This window comes from Nanorana parkeri, unplaced genomic scaffold (assembly GCF_000935625.1).
Source record: "Nanorana parkeri isolate BGI_ZX_2015 unplaced genomic scaffold, ASM93562v1 scaffold654, whole genome shotgun sequence".
Taxonomy (NCBI): domain Eukaryota; kingdom Metazoa; phylum Chordata; class Amphibia; order Anura; family Dicroglossidae; genus Nanorana; species Nanorana parkeri.
Genome location: NW_017306922.1, coordinates 577301 through 588662, shown reverse-complemented (window position 1 = coordinate 588662; position 11362 = coordinate 577301). Strand labels below are relative to the sequence as shown.

The following is an 11362-nucleotide window of genomic DNA, read 5'->3' as shown; positions in this document are numbered from 1 at the left end:
CAAGGACATTTCCGCGCCGGAGGCTGGGGGGGGGGGGGGTGAGTGTTTACCACCGCAAGACTGAGGATCAGAGGTGTATAATTTCCTTATTTTAGTTTAAAGAAAAGCGAGCAGTTAACCTTTGTTAGCCCCACTGCAGATATTTATGTTTACATTTCCTGGCATTCTTCTTCAACTTAAAACTGATAAAACCTTCTTCTCCTGGTAAATGCAGATTTAAAATTTTTTGATACCTGTTAAAGAAACCATCCCAACTTACAAACACCAGTTTAGGTGAAGGGTGAGCATGGCGTATGCCTGGTATATAAAATCTAATAATCTAATAATATAACATTATGCCTATACCCAAACTGTTGGGGCTATATAAATCCTGTATAATAATAATAACACCCAGACGTCAATTGTAAAGTCCTGTAATTCAAAACTTTCTCTAGTGACTTTGCACCCTCACCGCTCACTCTAGAGTTGTCTATCAGATCTATGAACTAATCCCGACTTTAGTATCAGATTGGGCAGACAAGTATACATCCTATATCTACAGTCCTATTTATTCTAATTCTGTTATTACTTTCATGATTTCAGATGGAATTCTTATCTGGTATAAACAAAATACTATTTTATTGTATAGCATTCATGCAGGAACATCTTACTATTGCATTGCCGTTCATCTGGACAGACACAGTTGTACTTCTCTTCATTTGCATTTACAACACATTCCATACCCTCTGGGCATGGATTTCCTTCGCAAATACTGTTCAAAATTGGACATTTCCCTCCTGTGAAATAAGAAAGATGACATTATCATTATATATGCAGTTTATAAACACATACACAGAAGCTGCCACCCACTTTGTGTTGCTTGGCAGAGTTGCTTACCTTTGCACAAGCAGACAGATTTTCGCAGGTGTCTTGGAGTCACAAAGCTTAGCCTTGCTGTGCTGTGTGTTGACATGACATTCTCATCTACAGATTTCTTCTCATCACAAAACCTCAGGGGACAATCCACATCAGCACAGAGCTTATGGAAGACCTCAAGGATTTTAACCCCACTGAAGTCTTCGATCTCAGCTACAGAAGCATTTATCTTTTGGATAAGAAGTTTTGGAACAAAACGCATACTGCCTGGTTTATCTACAGCCAGCAGGACGTCCAGGCTAGCAGGTGGGTCAGAGGGTTGCAGGCTAAGAATGTGGACATCAATTTTGCGCCCTCCCAAAATATTTTTCAACGTTCTCTGAAAATTGCGCCAGTAATCTCCAATAAATTCTTCCGGAGAGAGATGGGCAAAACGGAATGTTATGCTGTGATTTAGCATCTCCTGGGTTATCTGTTTGATATGAACTGTAATATCTGCTGAGGTTGTAAACATTCCATCGCTAACGCTGACGTTTAACAGATATTGGCCAACATCCAATCGCTTGTGTGCTATCAGTTTCCCCCCTGTGCTTGAAACGGAAAACAGATTTTCCACTTTGGAATCCAGGCTGTATGTGAGTGTATCATAAACATCCTGGTCCGTGGCATGAATCTTTCCAATCACACCCCCAGAGTACTCTTCTCCAAATGTTGTGATGTATATTTCAAGTGGTAAAATGGCTGGAGGGTAGATGCTCTCTTCAATCACCCGTATGTCAATGTTTGTCACCGATGACAGCTGTGGCTTCCCATTATCTGCCACCTGGAGGTAAAAAAAAAAAGATAAGTTACATAAAAGAATGTGTTTTTCAGCAAAAGGCAAGTAAAATATGCTGTATACAGATTACAAGGGAATACTGGCTTATGTTTGTTTTGCAAAGGATTGCACACAATATCATGGGGTTTATCAACAACTAAAAAATGAAAATGAATCCTGCATGATGTACAACCTTTATTTTAGCGGGTTGCCGTCTCCAGACGGCATTTTTTTTCCTGCTCGCGCGCGCCCCCCTAGCGCAGGGGCAGGGAAGACCCGCTCGTTTTTACAGCCGTTAACGGCTGTTTCACATACAACCGATCAGCGTCAATTGCGCTACACATGTTACATATCGCCGCGAACGTCGAAGTGATTTTAGGGCCATCAATCACTGATAACACTAAACTGATGAGCGGCAAATGCTTTTAAAGCGTAGCCTATCGCCAATTTTGGGAAATGTAGTTTTTTTAGTTTTCGTGCATGCGCAATTTTAAGGCTTGACATGTTTGGTGAATTTTTACCCGACGTGACCGCGTCTTTTATATTTTACAGAAAAAAATGGGTAATAATAAATGTTTTAAAATTTAATTTTAGGGGAAACAGTTTTTTTTTCCAGTTGCCTGCTGACTCTGACCATCTACTGTGGCATATCCAGTCTCTGACCATTTTCTGTAGCATTACATACACTAAGCATTATGTGCAGCCATTTAGTGATAACAGGGGCCACACCTGGGCTGTCATCTCAGTTGACCAGCATTGTAAAGGTGCCCATACACTGCACGATTCTCGTACGAGAATCACGGGAAATTCCACGATCGTACAAGAATCGTGCAGTGTGAATGAAGACGTGTGACCGTTTCTACTGTACGGTCGCACGTCTTTTGTCTAAGGAGCATGCTAGAAAACCACCCGAAAATCTTATGATTTTCGGCTGGTTTGAATGATGCTCGGGAGACAAATGCTGAACGGGTCGGTGTGCGCACGCGCACACTGCCCGTTCAGCATTGCGGTCATCGCAAGCCCGCCCCTCATCTGCCTGTCCAAGACTAAGATATTGCGATGGTTGTAAAGTGTATGGGCATTATTTATAGTGGAATGAAATAATCAAAGTTAAACAAAGCAAATTGCAATCAGATTTGTGAGCAGAGTGTTCTCTGACCCCCCCAAGTCCACATATTATTTCCAACAGTCAGAGAAAGGCAGCTTTGATCTTAAGGATCACATTCACATGCAGGTATATGCTTTTTATTTCTTTTTATAGAGTAATTCCCAGTGTCATTAAATGTGCATATAACCACTGATTCAGCTAAATTCAGAGATCCATTCAATTCATTTTAAACTGGCCTAAAAAAACCTGATTTTTAGGTGTCTCTAGGGACTCTAATGATGGCTGATGCTCCTGTCCTAATAATGAGAATCATTTGCACTAGGAACTATTGAACCCCCCACTGTCAAGCATGGAACATATTTTATAGATTCCTAGGTCTTATAAAACATTTCCTTCAAGATATTGCTGTTCATGCAAGAGGCAATGCTTTTTTATTGTCAACAACTGGAACTCACATGTGTAATTATGCTTCTTTGCTATGGCATAACATTACACCTATATGATATATGACAATATGCACAAGATAAACAATGGGCTTTACCGAAAACATACTATAAAGAACTCCAATCAGCTTTCAGTTAAAGTGTGTGGCTGTGCTCTTTACCACTAGGTGGCAGTAAAGCATATTTAAAAACAGAAGTATGTCCAGCAATGGGTACGCTATAAAAATTCTTAATAGCTGAACACTTTCTACATGCAACATTTCACAATCTGCAGGTTTTATATCAGATATACTAGATGCAAATTAACCTCTGCCGACTATCAAAACATCATCCATGTGCTGAAAATGTATCTATAAATTTGCCTTCTTCAAGTAATAAAAGCAACTGTTATCATTTAATAAGCTTGTGTCAGAATTAAATAGGTTTGAGTCGTACATCATACTGTAGGAGGCATAATCAAATCTTAGCAAAAGAAACAAACAGTAAAGAAACAAAGCTAGTAATCCAAGATTACTAGCATGGAAAGAATTCATTGGGTCAGAGAACAATTAAGGACAGAATAATAGGTCTTCTGTGTACTTGGTGTTTGATTCTCTTTTATTTAAACCAACAGGAAGTGTTTCACAGCAGTATTAGGCTTAATTAAGCGAGTGTAAATCGCCTAGGCATCAGTTTTCAGTATGGGCTCAGCATTGCTACTGTGCGGAAACCACAGTAATCTCTGAGATCTCTTCTCCAATGAACAATGCACATCATAAAGTATTTACTGACAGCTATGCAATAACGAGCTCTGAAAGCAGAGCTACTAACACATACACTAAAACTAAAAAAAAAAGTACCAAAGTATACATGCAATTAACCTTTATTGTACATGCCTTATAAGTACAGCAATGGTAGGAAAACTATGGAGTTACCTTTGGTGAACATTTACACTTCTCTAATGTGGTACATTGCATTAATGCATGCGTTCCACAAAGCATGTTAACAGACCTTATGTGGATTAGCGTGTTTTGGTGCCATTCATTTTAAATGCACCCCAAAGGCAGCGCAGCTCTGATGAACTTGCGTTGCAGCACACCACACCACAAGGTAACACCCTACTGTGCACATGTGCTCTGCATGTTCGGCCAACCCGAAGTGCAGGAGGAGTTCGACTCAGCCGATCTAACATCTGGATCGGCTAAGCTGAACCTCCGGCAGGCTACTCGCTGCTGTTCGGTCTATCCTTATAGATGCCGAACAGCAGTGAGTGAATAGCCGAATGCCGATGAGCTCGGCTGTTCTACTCGGTCCCTCAGAGGGACCAAGCAGAACAGAAAAATTGTTTAAAAAGTCCAAAAAAATAAATAGAAAACCATTGTGCGGAGCTAGCAATGACAGCTAGCTCCGCCCAATAGTCTTCTATTGGCCGGCGGTTCTGCTGCCGTCAATAAAAAAAACTCTCCCGGCCGCCCAGGAGAGAAACACTGATTTTTCTTTTTTTTTCTTTATTCAATGTGTTTGCCCATTGGAATGCATTGTTAGATTCCTATTGGCTATTTCAGTTTGCAATAGCCAATAGTAAACTAGCATTGCAGCCGCCCTCTGCTGCAGTTCTCCATCAGGTCTATCAGCAGAGGGTGGGTGCAATGCTAGTTTACTATTGGCTATTGCAAATTGAAATAGCCAATAGTAATGTAACAATGCATTCCAATGGGCAAATTTTTTTATTTTTTTTCTGACACGGGAAAGCAGTGTTTCTCTCCTGGGCGGCCGGGAGCAGGAGAGTTTGCTGTCTGGAGATCAGTGTTCCTGGTTAGCTGGTAACCAGGGACGCTGATTTCTCTGCAAGTGGCCGGAGCCATCCTGGCAGAAGCAGGCTGTCGGCCGGCCAATGGCCGGCCGCTCGGCCAGCTTCGGCTTTCAACGCGGCTCAGCCGAGCCGAGGCATATGCTTTCGGCTCGACTGAGCAGCTCGGCTAAGCTCGGGAGCTGTACGGGCTATTGTGAAGGGGTCCTGGGGCCGAAGCTAGCCGGAGGATCGGCCGAAGCTACGGCTAGATGCTTCGGCTGCTTCGTGAATAGACCCCAGTATAAACAGTTCGGTTCCTCAATTTTCTATACTGCAAATTAAGCTAGCCATACACCTATAGATTATCGGCAGATTTTCTATGGTCAGATGGAAAAAGTGCAACAGATTCCTCCATCTACGCTAAACTGTGTGGATGGAGGAATCTCCTACTAGGCCAAGCTTCAGTATCTTACTAGTCAGCCCCTCTGGCTCTCAAAATACCTGAACAATGCCTGCATCCAAACAGATTGTTCAGTTATTTTGAGAGCCAGCGGGGCCGACTAGCAAGATACTGAAGCTTGGCCCAGCGGGTTATTCCTCCATCCACACAGTTTAGCGTATATGGAGGAATCTATCTGTAGAAAACCTGCACATAATCTATAAGTGTATGGCCAGCTTAGGCAATACAATCTGTTTGCCAACCTGCCCTCAGACAATGAGGCAGAAACAGCACACTCTGATCTTTAAGCATGTCTGTAAGCATGTGATAACCTTCCCTCTTCCAATCTGAGCACTGCTCTGTATGAGATTACAGGATGCTGATAACAGGAAATAATCAGGTACATGTGCTAGTTTTATGATTTTGATTTAATAGTTAATAGTTTTTTTTTTAAATCTGCCTGGAGTTCAGCTTTCACATTAGTAAAGGCAATTGAATGACTTTGCCTACAGCTGATTTACCATATAGATTGTTTAGTTTATCCTTTTTGTGATACTGATTATATTCCAGCCTTATTAGTTCCCATTTTTGTACAGTCCCTTGCATCTCCACCTCTTTATTAATCATGTTTTATGGCAGGCGAAGCCTGGACAACCTATTTAAATAAACTACTTATCACTTATTATATTTAGATAGGTTTCAGTCATAACAGATATATTTGAAAATAAATATTGTACCACGCTTCTATATAACTGTGATATGACTAATTATTTTGAAGAGTGAGAAATGGAGCGTGATTAATTATGAAAGACATTCTAGGGTAATGACAATATGGCAATATGTAAAAACTGAATGTTTTCAGATATCCAGTGATAGGTCCTAGGCGGAAGGTATATCCCCCATTGTACAGGTGATGGGTCCTTTCATGGTCACTGTGAGGTTAAGTGAAGCAGAAAGGTACTAATGGGAGGTTCTGCCAAGTGAGAGCAGCTTGGAAACTCTGGACCATTTTATCTATGAACATGGGAGTTTCAGGACTTTCTCCTGGCAGGTGTCTAGTGTCTTTGGACTGCTAAACTGTGTACTAAACCACAGCAATGGACTCTTTATGTGGTGATTGGAAGTGAAGATTTGCTATAGTATAGGGAACATCGTGAAGTGTTGATTGCATCTAAGCAGTATCCTGAAAAAAGCATTTTGCCTGGAATTCCTTCTAAAAAAATAGCAATACACTTGAACTGTGCCTGCGCCTACAGACTCATAGCATATATCTGAGGTGTGAGATCTAAGGCACTGCTGCCTCTGAGTTCTAGTCTCAGGAGATTTGGCATGAGATGTGCTGCTCACTGTTACCCTAGCTGGAGGCTCTATCAAAAGGAAAGCAAAGCTCTGTTTCTCACAAGATGGCTGCCTCCACACAGAGACACGGGCATGGGAAGTCAGTATTGGGGAAAATATCAGCTGCAGGGAGACCACAGGCAATACTGGTGACTAGCCATGTGCCCTTCTTCTTACATTCTGAAAATGTGAACCCCCTTTGAGCACCATTGCTTTTTTATTGCTGGATTACAATAAATGTTAACCCTAACTGAATAAAATGTAGCTTACTAAAGAACTGTGTATCAAACAATCATCATTTTAAATACAATGTTTTTACCTTTTAATGTCTTTTTATCCACTGTTGCACCTCAGGGCTGTTGATTTTTTGGAGCCCCCTTGCAATTACTTCCCTTTCTACATGCACGCACTCGATGTCTACATGGCATTTCTTAGGTTGTGTTTCCTGATGGTGACAACAGTGGACCATGTCTGCATAATGTGCATTGAAAAAGCAACCTGTGGTCTCCACTAGAGGTGCTTGTAACAGGCTGACAAAGTAGAAGAGCAACTAAGAGACAGGGCAGAGTGTTGTCACCCCATAACAGAAAATGCCTAAACAAGGACCTTCATGACAGGATTACCTTTTGTTATTTTGATGAAAACAGCAGATTTTAAAGTATTAAAAATGACTTTAAAATTACATTAACAAATGAAAGATTATGTGAGATTTAAGTTATTGGGATTACATATACTTAAAGCAGGCTGATGTTTTGGGTATATATGATATATTTATCATTTGTGAGCTGTAACTCTGGAGGCCGTGTAAGCCGCAGTGAATTTATATACAGTATTTTGCCACTGTTTGTACCTGAACTTGCAGGAGAAAGTGATCAGTGGTTTTTCGGTTAAGCGTGGCCGACGTCGTTATCACCCCTTGCTGGTTGATCTTAAAAGTGTTATCTTCATTCCCACTTAAAACCGTAAACGTAAAAGGAGGACCGTTGTGAGAAGAATCCTTGTCTGTCACCGCCAAGTGCAGGACGCTGAAGCCAATCGCCTTATTTTCCTGTGAAGACACATTTTTTTTAATATATATAATAAGATTATAAGACTGTCACAAGCAGATATATATGTCTAGAGGCTGACGGCATGAGGGTTTCTGTGCATGAAGAGAAGACAAGGTCAAGAATCCAGTGTTACAGCACAGCAAAGCACTGATAGGAACATAACATTATAATAGGACCAGACAGTTAAAAAAATATATTCTAATATAAACATAAAAACTGACAGGAACGTGAGAAATACACCTAAAACTTTGCATCTGCTGGCTGCATTGAATATACTTGATCTTAAATGAGCTTGTTAAGGCTTCGTGAGGGATAAAAGATATCTTTGGCATCTAAATAAAGATGACAGAACACAGTGAAAATCAATTGGTTGCTTGCATTTCCTTTCCGATTTTGTACACATGAAATCCTATGTTAATGAAACTTCAACTGCTTGTTTCTTACTATTGTCTGAAACTATTTTCCTAAGACAAAACCTTTTTGAAGTAAAATTAAAGCAAAAAAAAAAAGTGAAGTCTAGCATTTTTAGCCTAATGAAGAAAATGAGTATAGACAGGCCAGAGAAAAGCCTTATTTTTCTGAAGATGAGGAATGTGGAAAGGCAATAAAGAGTGCAGAGAGAGATCAACATCTTCCACAACGATACCACTTGAAGATTAATTAGCCACCTATAGCCAACAGTAGCAATGTTGTTATTGCTCAGACAGTTTTACTTGCTGGTTGGCTCATGATCTACATATATATTTCATACCACACAATTAGGTGTATGCCTAACATTTATTTTATCTATGAGGATTTGGGGGAGTTGAATGTGGATGTTATAATGTGAGGTGGATTAGATGCACACTGTTCTTGCACTTAATTTGATTTTTCTTTCAAATTATGCTCTGTGAACAAAAGACAGATCCAAGAACAGATGGTTAATAACAAGGGAATGCTCCACTTTGACCACCCCAAACTTAAAAAAGGCCCGATCAGCATAAGATGGAAATAGAGATAGAAATAGAATAGCCCTTACAGCAGCCCTTCGGTTCGACTGAAGGGCTCCGGCGGCCGAAATAAGCCGAAGGATCACCCGAAGCTACGACTGTATTCTTCAGCTCAATAGTGAATAACCCCTTTAATGTTTCTTAAAAAATAACACCCCTTTTTTTAGACCATTGTAAATGAGCAGCGTTTTGGGTTTAAAACCTTTATATTAAAACCGTACATATAGCATGATATCTATACAAAAGTTATCCTGCTTTTACCTTAGCCGCCCTCATATTATTGAGAACAACTGTCTAAACTTATGACAGCTGGAAGGCAGGATGTATTTACTGCTATTGAATAAAAAGAATATTAACCATCCCCTAGGCATTGTACAAATTCAAATAGATATAATCATACAATTCTCCTATGTCTCACTATAGTTTGTTTTCCAAGCAATACACCAGGCTGCCATACGGACAGCACTGCTGTACAATGTAATTTCAGCCTGACTGATCTCACTTCAATCAAAATAGCACAATCAGCTTTAAGATAAGCAGTAAATAAATATCTGCTTTTAATCAAGGAATATAAAAATGCTTCCGGTGCATAATGACCTCAGTGCTTCATTATGTTTCCACACCTGAAAAGAATATTTGCTATGCTGGCATACCTAAAACCCATATTCAGAATTAGAGCGACACTGCACATAAAGGGGTTGATAAAAGCATATAGGCTGTTGCCTTTCCAAGTGAATTTTCACTTAGCTCAGTGACTCTGGTGAAAATGTGCTTTGCAAAGAATATCAAATCACGTGCAAGAAAAACAAAAATTTTTATATTTGCTTGCAGATAATTGGATGATGGAAGTCAGTAAATCAACCACATTCACTAAGCCAAGGGTATATTCCCTTGCAAAGTGATCAGCCTATTTGCCTTTAGTAAATCAACTCCAAGAGTACAGCCTAAATTTAGATGTTACCTTTAGCCACATTTTATGATATATTAACCACCCAGGAAACCATGCAAGACATGTTTTCCATAAATAATCAGCAAGGTATTTATTTCTATACTGTGTGCAATGTTAAGAATGTTAGTTTGACTTTACATCCCACTCATACCTTGGATATAAAAGAGTCTTTCAACATCATATCAGAGCTATTCCCATTAAATGAGAAACTGGTGTTGCACATAAAGTGCATTTTTTTCTCTCTATACTGTTTCTGTACGAGTGTGTGTGTTACACACACATACACACTGCCTATATACGCTGTGTATGTTTCACTTGTGGTAAAAATGCTATACCCTTAGAGTTAGTGGTAACATCAATGACTACTCCTGCGTGAGAATCACCAGCTTTCTTTGTTAGGTTTGATTACACTTTCTAAACAGTCAAATACCATCTATGCTGGCATGGCTGCAGCCCGCCAATGACATTTTTTTCTATACCATGTGTGATACAGTATTCAGCAAAGAGCCAGAAGTCAATGATGGCAAGGAAATATTGGCAATGGGAGCAAAGGGATAATTTCTTTACTGATGTTTTTAAAAAGGAGAATGAGAGGACCTCCATTACTATTGCCAATACTTAAAGTGTATGTTAAGCTTAACAATTAATTTCTCCTATGTACTTCCTTTTGTACTACCTTTTGTACTACCTTTTGGAGTGGTCACAGCTCACCTTTCTCCCCTACACTACGGCTTGTGGACTGTCCCTTGATGTCCTCACACATAATGCAGGGCTATGGACAGTTTAAAGGAAAACATATATCATATGCATCCCTGGAGCAGGTAAAAGAGCTTGCTCTAACTCGATAAACAGCAGCAAAAATACCATCTTTGTGAGGCCTCTATGTAAAAAAAAATGTGTAATAAAAAAATAACAAAACAATTACCTGAATTATAACACTGTAATTCCCTTTAGAGAATAACGGAGGGTTGTCATTGACATCTGACACATCAATGTTAACTGTTGTAGTGTTCCTTCTGGGTGGATTCCCATTATCCTCTGCTTGGACTCTCAAGGTATAACCAGATATCTGTAAAATAAGGAATAAAAATAATGTGATGACCTGCAAAAAACATTGGGGGGAATTTATCAAAACTGGAGCAGACAGATTCTGGAGCAGTTGCCCATGGCAACCAATCAACTTCTCTCTTTAGTTTGCTCAATTAATATTTGAAAATAATAAAAGAGAGAAGCTGATTGGTTGACATGCACAGCTGCTCCAGATTTTTTTCTGCTCCAATTTAGTTCTGCTCCAGTTTTGATAAATTCCCCTTAATGTATTTTTGTGACATACGGGAGAATAGAGAGACACTAGCTATACACTGAATAACAATAAAATTATCTTGCATCAAAAGCTCTTCTACTGATGTGTTCCATATAATTACAAAGGATAGAAAAGATGTGGCATGACTCACCTTCTCCCTGTCTAAAAGTTTATTCACTTTAACTTCCCCTCGTACAGGATCAATGATAAAGGTATTCCCCAGATTGCCATCTGTAATTGAGTAGTGGATGTGACTGTTCAAAGGTCCATCAGCATCATCTGCAACAACCTAGATGAAAGC

General features: G+C 39.8%; 1 protein-coding gene across 3 annotated transcripts in view; it reads right to left on the bottom strand.

Annotated features, from left to right (window-relative positions):
• FAT1 (FAT atypical cadherin 1) overlaps window positions 1-11362 on the bottom strand; it is a 186860-nt gene that overhangs the window by 35868 nt on the left and 139630 nt on the right. For all 3 annotated transcript variants that reach the window (XM_018563332.1, XM_018563329.1, XM_018563331.1), the window contains exons 15-19: window positions 11213-11350; window positions 10684-10827; window positions 7622-7819; window positions 877-1678; window positions 651-776 (exon numbers count right to left, since the gene is read on the bottom strand). In XM_018563332.1, the coding sequence (XP_018418834.1) occupies window positions 651-776; window positions 877-1678; window positions 7622-7819; window positions 10684-10827; window positions 11213-11350 (1408 nt within the window). The remainder of the gene's footprint in view (window positions 1-650; window positions 777-876; window positions 1679-7621; window positions 7820-10683; window positions 10828-11212; window positions 11351-11362) is intronic.